The sequence below is a fragment of the Vanellus vanellus genome (genome assembly GCF_965231255.1).
Source record: "Vanellus vanellus genome assembly, chromosome: 2".
In the NCBI taxonomy this organism is placed as follows: domain Eukaryota; kingdom Metazoa; phylum Chordata; class Aves; order Charadriiformes; family Charadriidae; genus Vanellus; species Vanellus vanellus.
Genome location: NC_138906.1, coordinates 112,345,629 through 112,370,910, shown reverse-complemented (window position 1 = coordinate 112,370,910; position 25,282 = coordinate 112,345,629). Strand labels below are relative to the sequence as shown.

The following is a 25,282-nucleotide window of genomic DNA, read 5'->3' as shown; positions in this document are numbered from 1 at the left end:
GCGCACTCCATTCCTGGAAATTGTCTCTAGTCTGGTAATTACTAGAAATTGAATTATCTGGAGTCAATGGGTTTGACATACGCCCTGTATATAGGTGGGATTAACCACCTGTAGGGACTGCAGATGGTGTTTATACTGCCCTGACTGCTCAGAGGCTTGAGGGAAAGACAGCTTTACTGCTTTGCTTTGGCTCCATGCATTTCTTGCCAACGGCAGCAACAGGAGTAAAACCATCACTCTGTCAAACGTTCAAGGCCGCTTCATATATCCCAAACCGCACTGAGTCTACACCGCAGGAACTGTAGTGACTGTAGGGTCTCCCTCACAGTAGTTGCCTTGCAGTCCACGCTGCGTATATTCTCTCACGCTTGAGGTCCTTAGGAGTTACCAGTTCTATTTTGCTGATGGAGATCTGAGGGTGATGCAAAGCCCACTGAGCTGGTGGGAATCTTTCCTGATTAAGAAAATATAGAAAATCTGGATCAAAGCCATAGCTGACCAAATCACGTAGGATGCTACAGCTTATTTTTCCATCATGTCCCTGATTTGTTGGTCCATTTGCACTATTCGCTGAAAAGATTTCAGTCTCCATATGAAAATTCAGAATGGACAACTGTAGCAAATTATTATACATCTTGTAGTAATTGGTGGTTTTCCTGAAATCTTGGGTCCGGAACTCATAGGAATACATATTAAACGTAATCATTATTTCTAATTAAAGAGATTGTGAAGATTCTAGTGCAGTCTAAAGGCTGACCTCTTGCTCCAATCTTAAAACGTATTAGTTTTATTTTAACATCATGACTCCCTGGAAGGGATAGGAATGAGTCCTTGCTTCTAAAAAGGATGAACAACACAGACCTCAGCACATGATAAGAACCCAAAGACAGAGAGCAAGAAAGATCCTCTCTCACTAATAAACTAAATTTAGAAACATTTCTCTTCTCTAGGGTTTGGCTGTTCTTTCTAACAGTTAGCTTGCTTATTTCAGAGTATGCCATTTGTAGAAGGAGGCGAAGCCATCCACCTTGGCCAATCTCTGATTGCAAAAACAAGCAAAGTTTGTTATATTTTCAAAAACAGCTACTTGCACTTTCAAATACTGAGCATCTTTTGGAATTTAAATTCCTTTGCACACTCAAAAAATGCATTGGAAAAGAAATATATAATATAAAGTATTTGAACAGTCTTCCCAACTCTTATTACCTTGCTTTTAATTAACATAAAATAGTGTTGCACTTTAGGTTATTTCAACCACATCAGATAAGTCTTACCATTCTTATCTAAGAAGGAGCCTTGTAGAAACAAGCATGTTCTGCAGATGAAGGGATGTGTCCTGACTGAGAATAGTTAAGGAAAAAAAACAATGAAAACCACCAACAACAAAAAAAACACTAACTACACCACCACCCAGCTACCAGCCGCCTCTTCATCAAAATCTTATTGTCTGAAGGGAAAAAAAGAAAAAGGAATGAGGCAAATCACTCTCCTAGTTCTTCAGTCAACTGCTGCATGAGTGCTTTGTTTTCAAACACAGCTCTTAAAATAATTAAACTATTTCATGCCAAGATAATTATTTACCTGTTCTCAGTTACATATCATGAAAGAGATATCTCTGCAAGTCAGGCAGGAACTCCCAGCTCAGTTCTTCAACTTCAAAGCTACCTTTAAAACCCCTGGCACTTGCAGAGGCATCTACTACATGTCCATTGAAATAGATGCTTTTTCATGACACGTTTACCAACCCCTTCCAAAGAAGGAATACAAAAGGAATTAAATCTCTGGAAGGTAATTAATACTGTAGTGACCTCAGTCCATGGAGAGAAGGTTATCAAAAGGGTGATCATGATAGAGCACTCTCCCGCATGTAGTCAAAGACCAGTTGTTACTCTTGGGTAACTCTTTTCTGTACTGCCATTTTTCACGATAAAGCCACTTTTGTGGACTGAAACTCAGGGCAGTTATTTTTAAAATAAACAAGACTTAAGAGCAAAGTACAGGTAACTAGAAATGCAAATATATAGATCTATTTCAAACATTGCTACCTTCAGCAAGATGAAAGCCAGTTTAACATCAACTTCATACAGAAGGACTTGGTAGTGATGGATAAAGGGACAAATCTAAGATGCTGGCAAAGTGGCTCAATTGGAGTTTGTTGACAGCTCTGAACTGAATTTAGGATATACCGTCCCATCCACAAAGACTCTGATGTAAAACTGATGAGTGTTAAAGCGTACAGCTTGTTCTGCCAGCAAAGATAGCTGAAAACATCACTGTCCTGCCAAAAAGCCCCAAACTTAGTGTTTCTAAAGGACTTTTTGCCAGTATCCTCAAGTATACATCAGGGTCCCACGAGAAAGATGACTTCAAGTGGAAGCTGGGGGAGGTAGGGAAGGTGAGGGGGCCTCAGTCCCCTCAAACGCAGCGTGGCACTAGCAGGGAGCTGCCAAGAAACCACTCTGCTTGCAGCATCTTCATTAAAAGGCCTAGATAGCTGCCAAATTAACCTCAAAGAGAGGTTATCTTTATCTGTCAGAGTGGTAAAGAAAATTATTAATCATTTTATTGTGGTAGGCATGTAAGACAATAGAGGTTAGTGTGGGGGTGGTCTAGTTACCTCACCAGTTATCTCACCTCAGCAGTTCACTGCTGTGCACCCAGGCAGAAGTAATACCTGGTGAGAGATTACAAACCTCTGGAGTTTTGTCTTTACAGTGGAAAGTGTCCTGGACTCGACAGACACGCCCATCCTGTTTTACCTGCTCACTTGACCCCAGAGCCAGGCTGAGGGCAGATGGCTGCCATGCATCCCCTGGCCACCGGGAGAGGACCTGGAAGGAGCAGGCATGTTCCCTCTCCTCTTTCTGCCACTTGTGACAAAACGTGGGCCCAGGTAGGAATGAAAAAACAACACGTAGTGTTCAGAGGTACACTTTTTGCAACTATTTTGCAGTTTGTTTTTTTTTTTTTTTAAAGGTTTCCCTCGAGGACAGATTTCAGCATTTCTGCTGAAGGTGACACCATGAGGCGAAGTGCCTCTGGCAACCAGACTCTTCACTGGAAAGTCCCCAGCAAAGTGCCTTGGCTCGGAACACAGTAGGCACCATTTCCAGGACAAGAAGTTGCAATAAATGCCCCTCCTTTGCTCACTAACACATTCAAATGTGAAAAGGACTGACATCACCCTTTTAGAATGAGCACAGTGGTTACTTTCAAGTAAAGCAGACCACGTGTTGACCTCCAATTACACTGCCCAGAATGAAAAATCAGGACAACTGTTTAAGACACCAAATGACATCACTTTAATTAATGAAACCTGTCTATCAACATAATTCACTTAAGCACTTGTCATGTCAAAGCTGCTTTAAAATTACATTAAAGGGATTTATACAAACTGTCCCCAGCTTTCTTGCTCAAGTTAAGGTACAGGAATGCCTTCACTTTCTGTATAGGTTTGTAAGAAATTAAACACAAACACAAAGGCAAAATTAACTTACTGAATATTTCTATTTCCAAATGTGCGTGTTGTCTGGAAAACACATTTTCTTTTCTTTTTTTGTTTTGTTTTAACCTCTGAGCCATTAAAAGTATTTCTACTGTGACATGACTCCTCTGTCCAGACATGAAAAGACTTAAATCATGCTGACTAATACTCTCCTGAACTTAATTTTTTTCATTTGTTTGTTAATATTACATGCTACCACAGAAGTCAAAGTTTTTTTAAAAAACAAACCTTATAGCTCATTTTTAGCTCGTTTTTTCCCCAATGCCATCACATGTTCAAACATCACCTTATAATCTTTCTATTTTAAAAGGTGTATTGAAGACAGTGATATTTTACATCTACCTGTGCAAGTGTGAGTGACTGTATAAAATACATACATGGGGGCTTGTTACACACAGTATGATATAGTGGATTGATCGACGTGAATTGATTAGAAAAGACCAGTTCATAAAGAGTCCTGCCTTCACGTGAATTTGCTCATCTAAAGCAAGTGTTGATCTTAGTGCTCACAATAAGAAATCTTGGCACGCCAAAAAGGAAAAACAAATACAAATGCTCATTAGGACCTTCTTGTACCAACTCCAAACTTGCCTTTGTTGGAAGAGAAAGGCAGGCAAAACCCATAGATCTCTCTTTTGGCTTAAATCACCCAAAGTATCTTGTTCTTCCTTGCCATCATGAACTCAATAACAATAAAACAAACTCCTAGTTTTCCTAGCGTTAAAAATCAAGTTTCTAGCTTCTTTCTCAGAGATACAAATATATAAATAAGACAAAGGGTTTTGTTCTCTCCTCAGGGCAAAGACAAAAAAACTCCTCCGTTTTCCATCCAACCAGGCTCCCAAAAAAAGTCTTCCTAGTGCCTGCTTTACAGGCTTTACACAAAGCAAACTCAGAGCTGCATATGAAGCACTGCCCTCGCATGCAGCTGGCTTCCCTTAGCTCCCTGCCCTTGCCAATCCCTTAGCTAAATCTTCTTCTTTTTATGATTTAGTTCAGGTGTCCAAACAATGGGTAGCCATGGTTGCTACTCAGCTCTGACAGTTCGCTTCACTTCCCCACACCAAATCCCTGAATTCCCATGCCTACTGTCTTCCTATCACATCCAGGCTAGCCTACACCTTCCCTTCAACAAACGCTCTCCCAAACTTAATAGTTCAAGGAGTTCATCTCTTGGGACCATTTTGTTCAGTGGCCCAAGTCAGTGTGACTTATTAGGAAGGCTGCTAGATTGAAATGTTAAAATAATTCTCCGCAACTACACATACAAGAATCACCTGTACAGATGCAGGAGCTTTAGGATGGTATGGCCCAAGCAATGCAGTAAGGCAAAGCTAAAACTACCAGAGAAACACACTGAAGCCATCACCCAGAAGAATACTGCTTTTCCCTTTGTGTTATTTCATTAGAAATATTTACTACTCGATCATTTAAAATACACTCCGGGCCATGCATCCTGCAGACAATAGTCTTTTGAAAGCTACCCCTTAATACTGGTTCAGTTACTTAAGGATGTTGCAACTACATGTTTTAAACAAAAACCTACTGTAAAAATCCTTTTGCTAAGAAATGCAAAACATTCCCTGTCTTCAGACCAATCTTTGGGATAAATACGATATTCTCACTTTTAGATTCAGATCTCCAGGGGACAGCTTAATCTAATATACAGTTTATTTCCTTGTATCAAATGGCCTTATCTCACTTAAATATTTTTCTAAAATACAGCATGCAACAGTACACTAAGCAAAGGGGAGCAGAAAATAGCATCATGGGAACACAGTAATCAAGAGCATACTAAAAAAAATCACATAGCTAAAACCAGATATTATTATTTTGTAAAATTAGTGGTACTTCTAAGTCAATTCAAACAACTTTCCTCCAAATGTTTCATTTCTTTTAATACTGTTACCGGCACTGAAATAAATGCACCAAAAGAAACTTTGCCTCCAGCCCAAGGCTCCCTCTTGAATAATTCAAAAGCAAGAAGATCACAGTGGCTTAATTAAAGGGCCCTTGCTCCGTTTCTTTACTTTTCCCATGTTGCTGTTACAGTACCATATGCCTCTATAAGGAATTAGTAATTCTGTAGCATCTATGCTGCTTCCATTTTCTTTGGCAATGCAATTAAATCATCCTTAAAGGAACTCTGAACTAGCAATATTGACAACTGAAATACCCATCATTTTTTACACAACTGCTATCAGCAAGAAAAACTTCTGAGCATCCTCAAATCGAGTCATTTGTGTCCTGGCAAGAACTGAAAGGGCAAAGCTTCCACAGCCACTATTCCTCCTGACTCCTGAACGGGGTGGTGGATTGTGAGGCTCCAACACCTCACAAAAGTTAGAGTCCCCCAAAATTTAGAGCAGACAAGCACTTGGAGACCCTGCTGTTGGATCTTTTGTTTCAGCCTATACTGTGCTAACATGTTTTTCCCCAGCTCAATCAGCTGGCCCAATTAAGAAGTTCTCCCCCACCCCATAAATCCTACTTTCGCCTGTAGAGCATTCCAGCTACAAGAACACCTATACTGCCCATTTCAAACAAGAGCCGCATATGCATAACTTATAAACTGCAGAAACAAGTTAATCTACAGTAGAGTCTGTGAGGGCAGCTACTGGGAACCTTCAACACATAACGCTATATGAGAGGGAGCATTGTACAGCAGTTTTGCATGTCACCATTAATCTACTTGTCTACTAAAACATGTATCACACACATAATGTAAGTAATACAAGCAGTACTGCTAAGGTACATGGGATATCCCTCATGGGATGTTGGCATTACATGGCAATCAAAGACCACTTGTGCCTTACAAACACGATAGAAGATGTCACACGAATCTGTAAAAAAATACCCTGCATTTTTAAAGTAGCAAAACGAGTCAGTAGAGTTAACAAGCTACCTGCAACCCCACGAACATCCAAGACTACAAAGTCTACATAGGTCGAAACTAGACTCTGACAAGACGAACCTTTGCCAAACCCTAATGTAAGACAAGCTGCTGTCCCGGCAAATTTTTCTGAGCAGATCAACTGCCTTTACCAGGCTGACAGTCAATCTGAAAAATCCATCACAGCCTTCTGTGCACTTAGCAGTTTCAAGACCTGGAGAGGGGAGGTGGTTGCGAGTTGAAGGGAGAGACTCTCAGGCAGATCCCTTCAGCTTTGGACAGGTCAGTCTGCATCACCCGGCTGAGTGCTGGAGTTAATCCATAGTGCCGAGAAGATATGGGTCACTTTTGTAACGAAGAGCGGCTCTGTTCTTTTTTTACTTTGTTATGGCTCACTGGCATTATTTTGTTAATTGACCAACCATTACCCTGATTTCCAGTCGTTAGTCAGAATTTCAAATTAATCTCATCAAACAAAACGTACCTTGAAAGTAAACACTCATTGATCTATTTTAGTCCCCAGGGTCTATTTTAGCAGCACAGGCTAACACAGGTTCTTTGATACTTCAGAATAAACCTCAGACGTGTATTTCTAACAGACTGCTTTGCACGTTTTAGACATCTGTATTTTTAAAGGGATAAGCTCTGTCACAACAAATTCTGCATTTTATGCACTACGGGACACTTACTGCCAAAGAATCCTTCCACATCCACTCAAAACTAGAACTTTATTTTTACCCATGTAAAAATTATTTATAATAATTGCAGCCTAAAACAGATGGGGAAAAATTCCATGCCCCGCTCTGCTTCTTTTAGATGCATAAAGGCCACACACAAATTTCAGGTGTATTCTAACCTCCCCATACATAAAAATAATCTGAACACTCAATCTGTGTTTCCTGTTTTTGTTGGACAACTCCTTGGATTCCTTAGACTATTTTAGACCTTAGACAGGTTATACCAGTATAATTATGTGAATTACGGGTACAGAGGTTTTTAACTGGTGTAGATGCATTACTGTGAGCCATAATGGGAAGGTAAAAATCACCGCAGAAAAGGTGATTTGGTTTTGTCTCCCAGCCTGGAATAAGAAACTCCAACCTATCTAAGCCATGCCGATGGATGGGATGTTTCCACTGTTCTGTATGAGAATAATTAAAGTAAGTGGGGAAAAAAAAACAACTTCTTTTTTTAATGGGAAAACCAAAGTCATGAGGGGACAACTTCCTTGCAAGTACATTTGGTATAATCAGTTCTAAGCAAAACCTCTCAAAATAAATGTTGTGAACAGTACAAAATTACTTCCGCTTCTACTTATCTTTCACTCACAGAGTTGTGAGTTGTCATAAATCCACTTCCTCTGCAGCTGTTTATAAAGCTCTTCATATCAAACCCCTATTATTATTGCTAAATAATTTTCTTTCAAAACCAACAACATGGAGATATTGCTCATACATTACGAAGACTCAAACACGCAGAGAGACACTTCTCCTTTATTTTGCAGTCTGTCCTCAGCTCAGCTCCCTGGGCCTGCACAGTACCAGAGCTTCAAACACTAACTCCTTTCACAAGTCAGCCAGCAGCAGAGTTTGTGCCAGCAATCCTTCAGTTGTGCCTGCACAAATGTTTGAGGAGCCTTGCTGCAAAACAGATGAAGTAACTGATGGAGTTAAAAAAACAAAACCAGGCAAACTTTTGGGATGCTTTGACTAAATATAGGTGACATGGTTTCCAGCCAAGGTGACAGCACAGACAGAAGAAACACACTAGGGTTTGAATGAATAACCATGATGTACAAGGCTTGCTCAGGCAAGAGAAAAATAGCAGATTTAATGCTTTTCTAAAACAATTCCAAGTTAGCTCAAAGAATGGTTAAGGAATAAGTAAATGCCTGTGGGTGGGTCCTAGTCAGTCAAGATCTCTATATTCCTTTGTTAACCCAATCTTAGCAATTGTTTTTCTGGGACCTTCACAATATCTATGTGTCTGTCCGAAGACACTGGGTAGTTGATACCAAAAGGTGTACTCTCAGTCAGCATGCTTTGGGAGGCAAAGAGCCCCAAAGGGAATGTTTTTAAGCCCCTGAGCACAGGAGATGAGCACTGGTCCTTGGGACCTCACTGCTGAGCTCAGAGGTCCCACTTCCGTCAATTCATCACAGAGAGGGAGGGTGGGCAGGGAGCGTGCCAACACAAGGTGTCTACCTGCTCAGACCAGCACCATGAAGGTCCATCTTTCAGAGGGCCAAACTCCCCAGGGGCATCTACCTGGGGGTGCCCTGTCATAGCAATAACATACAGGGGTGTGTTCACAAAATCATTTTGGGAGATCTTTGGGTTTTTTCTAGCTTACAGTCCCCAAAGAGTTAAACTGTAAAAAGGAATAACCAAAGGAGAACCTGTTCCCTTCAGAACTTAAGAGGTATAAAAACAAGATGGTTGTACTTTCAGGGACCCAAACAGTTGGGACAGGATGTTCCCCAACATTACAAAAGGAGCCTCAGGCACCAGTTCTGCATGGACAACTGAAGGTAAAATATGACTAATTTTTAGTCAAACCAGCAAATCAAGCTCAAGTACCATGGCAACAAAGGTGGAGGGAACTGAGAACTTCCAACCTACTGTAATTTCAATTTTTTTCCCCCACCAACATGTGGAGACACAGATTGCCTTTATCTTGGTGGATCTTCTTTTAGAAAAAGACTAGCTTGTGACATTTGAGTACACTACAAACAGGACTCAAGAGATCTGATAAATTGTTGTCTTTTTTGAGTGTGACGATTTTCACAAATGGCCAATGTTGTTGCATTCCTTTTCAATATAAAATGAAGTGACAACATCTGGGGCATTAGTTACTATCTTGGTAAGGCTCCAAAATCTTCACCAGCTTCAGACAGAGTTACAGGGTACACTGCAAGTTGCTTGTTTTGATATGAAGCATAAATACTGTTCTGCAGACTCATATAAAAATACTAAAGCCAACCCAGCCTTAAACAGAATTACACTCACAGAAAGCTGCATTTTACTAATTTTAACCCCATGGACTAGGCAAAATTATGGGCCTTTCAATTCCAGTAACATGAACTCTTTAACTGCCTGTCATAAACAAATACCCAGACTTGTTTTTAACTGCATTTTCTGGTTCCCTTCTGACAGGTTCCCATATTATACTTACATGGGGTCAGACCATCTATATGATAATAACGTACATTCTCAAACTCAGAAGGGAGCCTCCAAAATACTTAGATCTGAATGTAGATCTTCCCATCCCACCTGTAATTGCATGGAGGCAGGACATAGTCTTCTTTTCCTCTATAACTCTACACATGCCACAGATAGTTGATCTGTACTACCATTAGAGCACTCAAAACACAAGCAAATCAGTGTCACCACTGTAAATGTCAGCTCCTTCCAGCTGAAAGTCAGTTGTGTACCTGAACTTTCAAGACGTAGGAGTCACCCAGATTTAAAAGTTGCTTATTTTAGAGACCATGCCAATGATTAGAGGACAATTAAAATACCTGAAAGGGGGGTGTGCGTGGGGTGTGTGTGTGTGACAGAAACAACGTATTCTTCCTCATTTGTTTACAAGCAAAGCACAAACATGAATTTCTACCAATAAAAATACTGCAAACTGTAATCTTGTTTACATTTGTTATAGCAAGATAACACAAGACTGTACATGCTGCTCTGAAAATAACTTTCATACAAATTAAAAGGTCAGCATGGAGGTTTCTGAAGTACAAGTTTTGTTTACTCTGGGACCTAGGTCACTAATTCATCTTTGTGAAGCAGCAGTCGCACAACAGATAATTTTTGGTCAGAATTAACAAACATTATTACTGAACTACCTAAAAGTGATTAGTTAGGTAAGGCCTGGGAACAGAGCATTGGGGGCATCCACCTATATTTGTCTCTGAGACAAGAAGGTGCGGCTTGACTACAGATAAGGTTCTCGATAAAGCTGAGTTAACTTTCAGGATGAAAGGTGAACATAAGTAAGAGCAAGGTATTGTTTCAGGAAGACCACTGCCTCCTTACGTATCTTCTATGAGACCGGCAAAAAAAGGTAGCAGAGGCAGTGACAAACGTTAGTGTCACGACTTACAGATACTACTGACAACACCTCTGATGTGAAGAAGAGCTAAGGTAAAGTCTAATACTGGCAGTAGCGATTTGGCTACAATGATGCTCAAAGCTGGAAGAAATGACAGGGCTCGGGCTAGGATGGCCGTTCAGCCCAACAAATACCAGCAGAGAATAAAACCTGCTATCAAAGGGTTATGTGGCTTTGTTTACATCTGGAATTAGAAGAGGGTGCTGGCCTAGAATAAAGATTAATACTGGAATTGGGTTTAGGGTTGGGACTCGGGCCAGCAGATACTGACAAACTGCAGCTTAGAAAGCGCCTCCAGGTTAATGTGAAAAGGGGTGCTGGCTTAAACCACCTGACTGCAGAGATCTGTGGGATAAGGACTGAGATAATGTTAAGATTAGGACTGGAATTAGGGTTTGAGCATACTCTGGAAGAGGTAGATAAACTGCATCATCTCGTTTCAGTATGAGGGAGGGCCACACGCTGTGATAAAGGGGCCACATGACAGGACTTCACACACCCTTAGCAAGCCCAACACCGCCCAGCATGCCAGGCCTATTCGGTCTACAGCCTCTGTTGACCCAAGGCTCCCCAAGGTGTTACAGGTGCTGTCAACCTGATGCGTTCCCAACCCCTCGGGATTACTGTATATGTCCACTTCTGGCTTTGCATATGTGCACAGCGAACTTGCTCCCCCGAGATGTACAGATTTCCTGTACACTATGTGCATGGCGTGTATGTACTGGGGACCCCAAGGAGGGCCCCAAACAAGGAAAGCATCTGCCTGAAAACATTAAGTCCTTACTGTCTCTATTTCTCCCTTCATTTGCACTAGGGCTGCCATATACATCAAAGACTTAAAAAGTTAACCGTCTGGCAACCAACGTCTCCTCTCTTCATAAATGTGTTTTTAAAAACAGTGGATCAAGTCTGTGCAGCAGGTTGGTCCTGCCAAGGAAATCAAAAGCCAAATCAGACAAATATACCGAGAAGCAGTACAAAAGCTTGTCTGTGTCTTCTCCAAACAGCAGCTTCGCCAATTATGATCTTGGCAGTGCTATTTAGCACTTACCCTTTTCACAGTTCTTGGGAATAGCTGTCCACCACGTTACTCAGCACTTTACAGGTTAGGGGAAGGTTCGGGATTGACGATGCCTACTTTACATTATAAAAAAAACCTGACACATATCTTATCTCTCTCCGTGTTTTAATCACAACATAGGCTTATCCACATTAGTGATTAATGGTGAAAAATTCAGTCTTAGTGGCACAGACAGCCCTTGGACCCGACAATGACACTTTCTGGAGAAGGACGAAAACATATAATTGCATTTCAAGCACAGAATCATGTCCATGCTGGCAACCATATAGTCAAAAACCTTAAAAATCAGTAAGTAGCACACAGCCCATCTCTACCGTTTTCCAAGCTTGCAAGTTAGAGAGCGCAGGGTAGGCAAGAACGACAGTTGCTCAATTCAGTGAGCAAACCTGCCGCAGCATTCACTACAAACTGCAGAGAAGAAAGCTTCACAGTGTGCCTTGCCAAGAGGGAATTACAATTATCAAGCCTCATGGTCACAAGACCACACACTACTGTTGTGAAACAGTCACTGGATAAATAAGGGTGTAGCCTGCAACATAGTTTACGAATGGAGGGGGAAGAAAAGAAAAAGCCACACACAAAAAGCAGACTTTCGCCTGAATAGGTAGGAAGTCAAGAAAAAAGGTTCTTACAATCCGCACTGATGTCAAAAATGTGGCAGAACGATGCTGCCATTCTAGTACTGTCAATGCAGGAATGACACAGAGTAGGGAATAATGGCCAGTCACAGAGTTAAGCCTGCAGCAAATAATTCAGGCAAAAGCAACAACAGCAATAAAAGAGAATTCCAAGGGATGGAGAAGTAAAAGGGTGACACAGAAATGACAGCTGAACTTCAGTTCACTATAAGGTGAAGTTACAAAAGCGGTACATTTCCGGAATGATAAAAAATTAATAACAAGAAACAATAAAAGTTAAAATGTAAGATGCTGATTTTAAAACACATAAATAGGCAGGTACCTCAGACTAGCAGAGATACGTATTAACAAAGCAGAACCAGAAAGATGCCATTCAGCAGCCTTAACAGTTGTTACGGCCAAATGACCAAATGTTTTCTTATCCTCTTTGTATTTCAGGGATGTGTACCAGTGTAACTGAAGGAGTTCAGAGAAGTTTTCCAAACTTATCTTTTCTTGTCTGCAGCTATCAAGCAAAGAACTTGCAAAATAATAACTTCTACAAGCCACCGCGCTCAGCTCTGCATATACAAATGTCTTCTTCTGCCTCTGCACTAAGCAAAACTTTCTCTAACGACCCAACTTTGATTGTCCCACCAATTCACAGCATTTTTGCCAAACTGGGAGAAAATAGGATATATTGTACCTATGCTCTACATAGCACTGTGCTTTTTGGAGCAGCTCCCACAGGGGCTTACTCAGCAGGGTGCTTGGTGTCCACTTCTAGAGAAGGTGACAGGGTGACGGGGAGTGGCAGAGGGAGGAAAGAAGAAAGCAACCTTCACTCCTGCCCACAGCGAGGGCACCGACTCAGCATGGCTGGGAGTGGTAGGGGCTTGAAGGGGGGAGAACTTCATCCAGCCAAGCCCTCCCCATCACAGGGGTGCGAAAGGCCGTTTCATTCATTTCTCCCTCTGACCCCTGCTCCTCCATGGGAGGGAGAAAAAAAGAAGGCATTAGCATTTAGCATTATTTCTGATGCAAAGAGGATACAAAAGCATTGGAAACAAAAGTTACTCCCATTCCAGCCTCTTAAGAGCTTCCCTCTTTACTGTCAACCCATCAGACGTGGTGGGTTTTAGTGGGGTCTTCTTTCTTCACAGTAATGCGTCCTCGTATGCTATCTAGGACACTCTTCTAGTCTCAGCTTCCACCACTACACTCTTCTGTGACACACCAAGCTTCTTGCATTTGACTTCATAAATGACTTGCATTTATGAAGAAGCATTATAGAGGGTTCAATCCCCTGGTACAAGTTAGCATCCAATTTTCCAACCTATATTAAACTCTCGGATCATTTATGAGGTAAACCAATCATACACATTTTGTCAAAATCCACACTTACTAACACCTTTGTCTGTACTAAGAGCTCATTTGGCTCTAAAACTTCTACTGAAGACTACTCTACAGAAAATAGAAGATTAATACTTCTAAATGATTGTTCACGGTAGCCCAGATAACATTAAAGAACCTGTTGCAATTAAAATTCATAAGCTGTATTTCCAAATCTCACAACTCAGGTCAAGAAACGCAACCATAATGATCGTCAATTAAATACTGTATCCTGACTCACTCCATACAAATAAGCTACTCTCATAAAAGCACTCCTCTGCTTCAGTAGAGAAGGGTGGCAAAGGAAGAAACTGATAAGGAATAATTAAACTAATACTGCACTAATGAAAAGGTGAACTAATTGAAACAGCCCATGAAGTATCCAAGTGTACACAAAGTAATTCAACAGACATTACATTGGAAGGCTGACTATCCAGTGCTTGGAAGAAATCAGATGTGATAATAATGGCACATCCAACATAGATTTTCTGTTGCTTACTGTCAAACATGAAATACTACTGCATGCCATTTTTGCAAGCAAACCTTACAGAACGACCAGGGGAATCAGGAATCAGAAAATGATACAGCCAGTAGCACACTAGACAATAACACGGAAAATAGAGTTGATTTTCTCATTGATAAAAACAGTGAAATATATAAACCGCCCATTACTGTACCTTCATGACATCTTTATAGGAATGAATGGCCTCAACTTCCTCTTTGTCATCATCATCGTCATCCTCCACTCCTTCATCCAGAGCATCATATCCTTCATCCCTACTCCCATCTGTTTCTGTGGTATTAGTCATGTGGTCAATAAGCTGCTCCAGTGGAGGACTTAATTCCCGCTCTTCGTTCTCCTTCAAACCATAGTCCAGGGCTTTATATATAATAATCCCTAGTGATTCAATAACCTATAAAAGTGAAAAAGAAATATTTATTAATGCCATTTACATGAATTAATAGGTCAGTCTAGGAACACCCTTTTGTGGTACTTGTATAACAAACAGCGACAGAGAGGCCAATAAACATCAAAACTAAAGAGAAAAAATGATCCTCTAATACCTACAGTAGTACTTCAGTAATGCAGCACAGAACATGAAAGTGCGGGTCATACCACACACCTACCGCTGTCTCATTTCAAAATTTGAAATAAAAATTTGTAATTTATAAACAAAGCAGGACTTTTTTAGATTATTTTCCCTTTTTCCTTCTAATAAGACAAACCTCAAAATAACATTACTCTAGACTTTGTAAGACTATATTACATGCACATGACCTTGGGGCGGGGGGAGCGGGGGGCCGCAGGGGGTAGGGAGAGAAATAAATTAAAAGAAAGACTAAACTAACATGAGATGCCTCCCTTCTCCCACAAATTAACCACGCTTAGAAATTGCCCTTCAGTTTCTGCATCTCTTCATAGACCTGAGAGGTGTCTGGACACAGCTGTGGACATCGGCCCGCAAGAACTCCTTTGCCTGTTGCATAGCCAACTACCAACAATTGGATAGTAATGAGGTAGTACCTCGATGCCTCATTGAAATTGAGGCTTCTTTTTTGTGCTCTGTCAAGAGCAAAGCAAACAGACAACCCCTTACTCAGTATACACTAGCAAAAAATTGCCATGAACATCCCAAAAAGTGCTAAATGCAAATTTTCTTTCTTGGCATTATTTTTCTTACAGGTAATATTGAAGTTTCTAGCATTTTAAAGATGTAAAAAGAGGGCATTTCAAACTGCGGAGTTTGGAAATGGGTCCTAATGGAGAGGGAAGGGAAAATAGGCTTGCAAGAGGAAACCACAAGGTAATGTCACTGCTGGGAGATCCTTGTCTGACAACAGAAGTAGGACGAGAGCTATTGCATGTAATCTCTGATCTTCCTTGTGCGTTGTAGTGGCCAGCGTGTCACACAAACGAGCAGACTCCAGTGTAGGAGTAGTTGGCACTAGAGCAACTTTAGTAACAGGAACATTTCTAAACATACCAAACCTTGTCATTAGATGCCATTTTCTCTCATCTGGCTTTCCATACTATGCTGGTCAACACACTTTTTAATGCAGATTTTTGAAATTCTATTTGGGTAAATAGGGCAACACAAATGAATTCTTAAAACATTAAATTTCACTCTAGCAGCTTACTTATTTCAGCACAGCAAAGTATTTCTGGTCTGAGACGCTGCAGGTGAGAAAAGACTTAAAATGATATCCTATTAGTTTATCTAGACAGACAATTTAATAAGCTAGCTGTAGTCTAAGAGCTTTACACTTGCATACTTCATTCCTCTGTTGAGATTACTTTGCAGTGCAAATTCACTTTGCAAGACAATGGCTAATAAACAAACATAAAAACCAATAAATAAAAACCACCCTTTTATAATTTATTTTTTTAAAAATTGATGATTCAATATAAATAATTTTCCTATGCTATTCTCGTAAAATGTGGTTATATATATTTGGAAAATATTCTTAAAATGCAGTTAAGAAAAGTGATTAGGCAAATTAATGAGGAAAAAATTGTGATAATTTATTTAGTTCAAAGAACAGTTTCTGACTTGGGAAATGTCAGTGAGACAGCAAAGTAAATCAGGGAAGCGTCACTGCATGCTCGCTCGGGTCTCACACTTCCCCAGACTTCTCCCATGACCCACTTTGGAGATAGGACACTGCATCATATAGACCTTAAGAACAACTGTAATAGATCAAACTTAAGTTTCCAGCATATTCAGCTTGCTTCTTAGAGAAGCTATTTTGTAATAACTGTCTTGTAAAACTTTTTATTAAAAAAATTATCCGAAAAATGTGAAAATTTCACAAAATCAAATATATTCTACTGGTAGTCATGTATGTTTCCTGTAACTTAGGTTCTGAGTACAACCTATACGTATACCCCTTCAGCAACTGAAAGGGAACAGAGAACACCAAGTTAATTCCAATTTGAAGTAGACCTAAATGAAAATGAAGTACAATTGAATAATAGCTTTGATATTTTAAACACTTGGGAGTAAACACAATGTCAGTAATTTCTAACTTTAATAAAAACTAAATTTGAAAGAGCTTAGCATACATGAAGAGGACTAGAATGTCCAAATTAGATGCAAAGAAAATAATGTCTTGTGCTGTGCAGCAATGACTGCTGAGGACAGCTTCTGGATTTTGCCACACCAACACTTAAAAAAAAAAAAAAAAAAAATTAGGGAGGGGGCTGTATAAAGAAAGTGCACTCTCTCTGCCTCCTTCTGTTTGGAAAGAGGATTAAGGCATTCAAAAGCACGGTGGCTAAAACTGGATGACAGCTGCTGCTTTCTTTGATGTATCAGCAGTGGGGCTTTTGCAGTTCAGTAATACGGTTTGTGCATTTTTACGTACTATGAGCAGATTTCATAATACATGCAAAGCTGACACAACACGAAAGCCTGCAACGACACCAATTCAGACCTATATTTCAGTCTCTCAGCTCCTTATTTAGGAGACATGATCAAAACCATATTTACTCAATGTCTGTCAGTATCACTGGTTCTTCTTGCTGAAAGACAAAGCAGCAAACATCTTTACTGAGAAACTTTCCTTTGACTTGCATTAAAACTGAAAACATTCTGCGCTTTCAGTAATACTGGTTTACCAAGGATCTTGTAAAACCACAGAAGTGCCATACGAATATCAAACGAAAGTCACAGAATCGTCAACGCTTCTTCACATGGACAAAACTACTAATGCAACTTCATACAAATAAAACTTCTATGTCTATATAACTAGAAACATAATACGCAAGGTTAAAAACAGTCAGCTCATTGCAGCTTAAACGCATGAGTGCTGTCACTTTGCCCACAATACAAATCAAATACAAACAAGAAAGGAAAAGCTTTTCACAGCTGAATGGATGAATTGATAAAGGTGTGTTTTTGAGTTGGATAATCAGGGACTATCACTTACCTTTTATTAAAAGCACCAATTATTTACAAAGAAGTCACTGGTTCTAAACTGCACTGTTTGCTAATTTCACACAAAATAAATACTTCTGGCACCTAACATGACAAGCACTGGCATAGTTTTCAATTATATGTGAAAAGAGAGGTATAGCTGGAAAAACTAGGGTAAGAAAGGACTTAGCAAGGCTCTTTTAAACCAGAGTTGTACATTGACACACCAAAACAACTGTACGATGCTGAAATAAGTGCCAGCACTAGTGATAAATGATGTTGCTTGATTCAGATAAAAAAATAAAACAAAGTAAATTCTGTACCTTGAATTTTAAACTCATTTGTTCCAGACTGATTTAAATTTTGGCAAAGGATCTGATCTTTGCAAATCAATCAGTGGCTAAGTAACTTAAAAAAATAAACACGGAAGTCTGCATTACTATGCTTTATACCTTCTCAACAAGTTCTTTTGAAAGTCGTGGCTTCCGACCAAAAAACAACCCAAAACATTTCCCACAGACTGAACTCATACTGTGTTGTGCTTAAATCGTCAGTGAAAGGGAAATTTTGTCTCACCATGAGTATTCTTTCAGTTCATACACCAGTATGGCCTCGTATTATACTGTTCTTTTATAACTAGTTGCAATAAATTTGCTGAAATACTTTGACATGATGTAAAAACAATATCCTCATGCTCCTTTTAGACACATAGTAAAAACAAAACCCAAACCATTCAGATTATTTTCATATGCAAACACTGCATGGAACTTTCCATTCCGTATACCTTCCTCCAATATATTAAGGCATGCCTCTTGGAAAGGGGTTCATTAGGGTTTCAGATATTTCATGTGACAAAAATTACGTTCTTCCAATAAATACTGCCAATTTAATATTCTCAAAAACTTGTCAAATTTACAGCCTTTGCATAGGAAGCAAACATGTTTGAGACTTGCAAAAGTCTCGAGTGAAATTACTGTAAGTACTTAATTTTTTTTTTTTTTTTCAGATATGAATCCTTTTTTCCCCTCAAAATACATATCCCTCTGACTCGTGCTGAAGCATAGATGAGAACAGGCAGAATCCACATGCCATTCCCCCCACTCACCGCACACACAATAGGGCACTGTCTGAGCTTTCATCCCCTTGTTAGGCTTTGCCTCAATTTTTAAACAAAGCAACAAAGCCTAAGGACAGGCTTGTACTTAGAGCGGCAAAAGGCTTTTTTTCAGCTAAAATGCCTGTCCCTCCCTAAAGTTCTCCCTTCCTCCAAAAGCCACTCACAGGGTTTGTATCCCTAAATTGGGATTAAAGACGCCATAACGCTCCAGCTCCCAAAGTGAGTCAACTAACTTTGAACTTTCCCACAGGGACTTCAGATATGGCAACCAGTCACAACAATATTTGCATTACTACTGCACTGTCTTTTATGAATTCTAATACTTTTTTTTCATTAAAAATTTATACCCCAATTCCTATTTTTAAGTGCTCTCATTTCTTACCAGCACATCTCCAATACACTTTATGAAGGAGAATCACTCTGCCTTACAGTAAGAGTGCCAAGATCCTGGAGCTGGTGTTCGCCACGGCACTCCTTAGGGCAGAGCTCCTCTCTGCCACCCCGGGTATTAGGCAGCACTTCGTCAATCTGCAAAGACTAACCTGTCCTACTGCTGACTTTAAACTAGCCTGCCAAGAGCTCCACGCTGTGCTTCTAGAATTATAATGCACAGCATAAACATATCCATAGACATCCTTGAAGTCAGGGTTACGTATCTTAAATTTTCTATAGCCCATTAGGAGAAGACACACAAACACACACAAGTTTTTCTGCTAAAATTCTGTAATACAGTCCAAAAGACAAGCATGTTAAAATTTTGTGTAAACCCTCTCTAGCTCAATGATAGAGGGAGCAAGCCATTGCCCTGGTTTGCATTTCAATTTCTAACAAAGTAATTTGCTTCTTCGGTATCCAATTCAGGAACCGAAAAAGACCACACTTTTAGGGAGGGTGAACAAATAACGGGGTTAGGAAAAACCGAAGTACACTTTTTGGTTATTTAGCTCATCCTTAGATGCCCTACATAACTCTCAAGAGTACCTCATGAAAGAGTATGTCGAGATAGGTCGCTATACGAGATGCACTGCTGTCACTGCATACCTCAGGTATACTAATGTAGTTTTAACCACAGCGTTCCCCCGTGGAAACAGGCGAGCGTTACCCAGGTTTTAATAGCTGGGGACATTGCTAAATTTAAATACAACCTTCACTAAATTAGAGCAACTTGCAACAGACTGTCAAATGAGAACAGTGAAAAAACTTCCAGGTAAGCAGCAAGGATTCGTAGTATTTCCAAAGAATCAGATGAATCACTCATTTCCAAAGAATATAGACATAAAACACAGGATTATTTAACTTCTGGGTGATGTTGGTTTGCTACTGAAAGAAGATACTGCTTTCTGCAATATAACGAGCCTTGTTATTTAAGACAAAGCTGAAATAAGAGCAAAGCAAAAAAAAAAAATCAGAGTATGTCAGATCTAATAGAAAATAAATATGAAAGGAAATTAAATACACCCTTTTAACAACATTCAGTCTGGTTTAGATACATCCAGAGTTTGGAAAATTTCTTTACCGTATTCAGGGGAGACCTTTTTCAAAATTATTTTATATCCATGAGTCTTTGAGAGAGACCTACTTACTGAATTCTTTTTATTATTCAGGTACACATTAAAGACATCCAGTGGAAGAACTCCTGATCAAAGACACAGAAGGATCCCGAAACATTCAAAGGGGACGATATCTTTCTGGGGTTTTGTTTCATTCCCCCCAGAGTGAATATATGAAAATTTAAGCAGTTAAATGTTGTTGGACTTAGTTGTGTGTAATAAAGTAGCAGGAACTAACGTGTGAGTTTATTAAGGCTCAAGTGTAATATAACTCCCCAATTTACTCACAGGTTCTGATAATTATAAACATGTTTTTCGTTGTTCAAGTTTCATTATAGATATTATCTAAGGAGAACTACCATTTATTAGCATAAATGAAAGCAGAATTTATTCCACTGTATCAGTTTCAACTTACGTTTTATCTGCTGCATTAAAACATTGAAACAAAACCTCATTTTTCTTCTAGTTTTTGTTCATACATTGTAATCCCCAAGATTAAGATAAATTGTTACTCTGTTATTAAAGAATTTATCCAACCTGAAGGAATTTCACCAAAGTGACAGTTCATCCCCAGAGAAAAACAAAATTAAATTCCCTGATTTAACTGTGGAGACTCCGGTAACAGCTGAAGCTCCAGTAAAAGAATTAGGTGCAATAATTAAGTAACACAGATGGTGAAAGTCACTTGAAAGTTCTTAAATACACCTCTATTCATATCACGGTTTTAAATACAGGTCATGTTATCCTGATCCCATTTAAGTAAACGGCAGAGGTGGCGATGACTTTAAGAATTCTAAGGTTGGAATATATTTGCTGAAACAAATAGGCAGAATATGTGTGTTGTTACATTTCCCTACTGTAGGTTTAAAACTATCTGAAAATTGTCTTAAAATACCCTACCTGTTTAGAATTTTAAGCACAGTATCTCATCTTGATCTTTTTAGAAACATTTTATTATCACAGTCTATAAAGACAATTTGCACAAAGACTTCATTCAAAATCTTAGTGGCTTCAAAATTAAGTACATCAAAATCAAGGTCATGAAACCCCCAATGACTATGGAAATGCTATTTGGAAATAGCAAGAGAATATATGCTTTTTATCTTTTTATCACAAAATCAGGCCGTGTCACAAATTTGTGTTCTAGTTCTCTTCTCATGTACATCAAAGCCATAAATTTGCTATTACTCTTCAGACTAATGCTTCTTACACATAAGAGGTGATTTTTTTAAAGAAAAGTTTAAATCCAGAATTAATCTGATAAAGTGACAGGTAGTATTACTACATTCAAACCATTTAATACTACACCTATCCAACCAAATGAATTATTATTCTTTTCAGCACATGTAACCCTTCAGTATTCCTGGCTTTACTAAATAAAGTCAGGTCCAAACAGTCTTTGTTGTTTCTTTTTTTTTTTTTTTTTTAAATGATGACATATAGTTAAACATCTAGATATAGTTTTATATAGAAATATAAAGCAATCAGGTGAACTCCCTGAGTAAACCGACAGAAGGAGCAAAGACTACTAAAAACATAACCAGACCACAGAAATTCCAATGGAGTCAAATTGTGTAAGAGGCAGAAATTTGCCATCAGCCTTTTGAATAAAGCTTTATCTAGATGACGCGAGAGCATCAGATTAACTACAGCAAAATATTTTGTAGTGAGAGAGAAAAGTGACGGGCTCAAGGAAACTGGTATAAAGGAGAGTGGAACTAGTTCAGTAGCTCTGATCCTAAGAATTTGTGCATGACTGGTTTAAATTTGGCTAATATTGCATACATGCCTATGGTCTGCAAGACAAGTTATAGAAGAAAGATAATAAAACACTCACAGTAGCTTTGATTCAATACAATTTATGGTAGTCATGAAGCAATACAAAATCAATGCCACTTTTATTCAAAGTATCTACACAGTTCAACTAATCTACTCAAAAAGTCAGTTTGTATTAACTTCTCAGCCTTCCCACACAGATTTCATTTAAACCACCACAGTTGCCTGCTACAGGCTTGGCCCCCATTTAATTAATCCAAAAATTAAAGTGAGTAAACACCTGCTGCAATGCAAACCATTTCTCCTCCTGTGAGTCAAGAAATTTCTCACACCTATTTTCTCCAAAATTAACAACTACAAAAGCCAAGCAAACAAAATACCTGTACAATGAAAGCTATTCTTTTAAATACAAATTCTTGTTTAGTTGAAGTTTTACATTTGCATGTATGCCTTAAAAGCTTTCTAGCAGCGGCTCTCAACAGACTTCACAAAAGTTAGGCTGGTTTCACCATCTGTCAGAAGTATATGTGCATTTCAAGCATTTTACAAATGATGAACTTCACAGAGACAGATGAAGCACCTGAACAAGTTCACATAGACTTGGGAACATCACACCTCTTCTGGTTTAACTGTAGCTTATCTAAAATCCATCTTCTTCCATTCCTGAAAAAATATGTCCTTCTGACTCCTAACAGACTTCTCTTGTCAGCTGAATTGTTGAAATTCCAAGATTTCATGCTGCAACTCAATGATGTCAAGAAACAATCCTAAATGTAACCACACAACAGGTTCTTTTTCAAGTGATGCACCACAAAAGAAGGCTGACATATGCTGCTGCTTTCTAGTGACTGAAGTGTTCATTAACTACACGCAAAGCAACACAAATTTAATGCTGTTTGTCTTAAAGGTACTGAATATTGATAGGAAGTCAAATAACCACCAATAAGACGGTTGTTTTTTTCATCCATACCAAAGGAGAAACTTTTAAGACATCTATGGGATGTTGGCATTTATTACGCAGCCACTGAAGACAAACCATGCACAGCTACCTCCACTATCTCGTGGAGGAGCACTCAGCCATACCTAGGCAGACATCTATAAATGACTTCTTTCCTAAAGAAACTAGTGGGAATTCACAGATACAGCCTGTGAACAAAAAGTTGAAAAACAGAGAAAAATTACTGAGAGGTTTTTTTGTTAGTCAGGTTTGCAAGGAAACATGAGGTTGACATTAAGGACATGATGTGATCATGAAATACATGACTTTTCACATGGACTATCATGATAGTTCAAGGAGTCACTAATGTGCCAGACTGCTATTCATTTGGGTCACGTATGATCTCTGTGTCATACAAGCATAACACCGCAGGCTGACAAAGCCTCTGCAAAGCTCCTGATTTTATGAATATTCTTCCACATCCTTTTCCCAATAAGCAGGAACACTGGATGCAGGCTTTTGGATCACTGGCATTCAAACAAACACTCCTCCAAAAGTGAATGCCTAAGTGAACATGAAATATTTCAGTAATGAGCAAAGAGAGTTATTGCACAATTACCTTCAAGCTCTTGCAATGGCCTCATTGAAAAGACTGGCATTTGCTAGAATAATTCAAGAAAGCACCAGTAGGCACTGTTGGTGTTATCTATGCATAATAAGATGCGAATCTGACATTATTTTTTAGTTCTGAAATTCAGACAATCATAGCATGGAAGGCTGACTTACCCTAAACCAAAGAGCAAACAGAATGTGTGGCTAAGCCTCAGCAGAAAGCTTACCACCTGCTCTTCGGGCTGCAAAGCCCCAGAGAATCCATTTATGAAATGACACTCACAGTTTCCTATTTCCTTCACTGTTCCTTCTGAACAATGAAATCCCCTCAGAAGAAATCCATATTAAAACATACCTCTATCAAAGTTAAAAGTTATTGATATATAAAACATACAGTTTATAACCTCAGGCATTAAGTATCTCAGCACAAGATATTCTAGCACCTGCCAGCTCCCAAAGTCATCAAAGTGCTGAACTGTGGCAGTTTATTATCCTTAATGGGACAGCCATATTCCTGGGTTACGAACTGCTGAGCATTGTTTTATTGCTCTCTATCAATAACGACAATATCCATGTGTTCTAATACAGTGAAGATAACAAAGATTTGCTTATGCTATTTGTTTATCTTTGTTATGCTATTTTAAAAAATATTATGTGCACTTAGATTGAAAAAAATAACAAAAAAACCCCCACAACAACAACAACAAAAACCCACCAAAACCTAAGCATTCCAACTGGCTCTCTGCAGAAAGCTGCATCTTACTGTCAGATTTTCTACAATGCTCAGCACTTGGCTTTCTACTAGAGTAGAGATATTATCTAGATAATTCATTTAGCTGCTTAGATAGCAGCCAAGTTACTAAATATCCAACCACTGGTGGAGAGGGGTTAATTCCAACACTTAGATCTATGCATCTATATAAGCTGCACAGGTACTTTGGAACAAGAAAAAGGCTGAAGTTGGTTGTGTTTTTTTTTTCTTTAAATAAAGGTATATGCATACCAATTAACTAGACTTACTGCCTCAAAATCTATAGTGAAATTCTCTGTCCTATTCAATGTGTTTTGCAATGCTTGGGAAACTTGAGAGTCACATAAATTTAGGCCTAAAAGAGCCAATCTTGAGTTTCTCCTGTGCTGAGACATTGTTAATGGCTGTGCCAACGTCAGTTCCTGTACAAGCCACACTCCTGTCCTCAGCCCAAGGAAAAGCGAGGTACGTGAAGATGTGTATTGGAGGTAACGTGGTGGCAAGGGGAAGAGGCAACACCTGGGCAGAGTGACCTGTCACATCCATAGGACCACTATAGCACAGCTCTAACGCGGTCCTACACAATTCATCCCTGGATCAAGGATCCACAACAAGCTCCTCAAAGCTTCCTTGCTGGCTTACAAAGAACAGAGCTGAGCTCTGGCATACAGGGAGTATAAATCCCCTTGGACTTCTCATGCTTTGGAAATTAAAATAATGCTGCGATATTACTGTGTCTTTCTAGCCATCCTAAAAAATGCTGCAATATTACCCTGGTTTTCTAGCCACACTGTCACCCTTTAAATGACAGCATGGGATCTCTACCTGGAAAAAGAAAGTCAAGGTGTTTTGTTCATACTGTGGCAAGTTTCCTGATTTTTAAAACATCACACTTTTTTTGTAAAATATCAACTACAACTCAGAGTTAGTAATACCTGGGTAAGTGGTGTCACAGCACCTCCTACGTCAGAATATAGTTGTCTCCACAATCTTCTTAACACAAAACAACCAAAGAACT

At 39.2% G+C, this 25,282-nt stretch overlaps 1 protein-coding gene across 1 annotated transcript in view; it reads right to left on the bottom strand.

Moving 5' to 3' along the window:
- Window positions 1-25,282, bottom strand: part of SPIRE1 (spire type actin nucleation factor 1) — a gene marked incomplete at both ends in the record, with an annotated part of 128,158 nt that overhangs the window by 55,805 nt on the left and 47,071 nt on the right. The window contains one exon of the mRNA XM_082479001.1: window positions 14,282-14,518. Coding sequence (XP_082335127.1) covers window positions 14,282-14,518 — 237 coding nt within the window. The remainder of the gene's footprint in view (window positions 1-14,281; window positions 14,519-25,282) is intronic.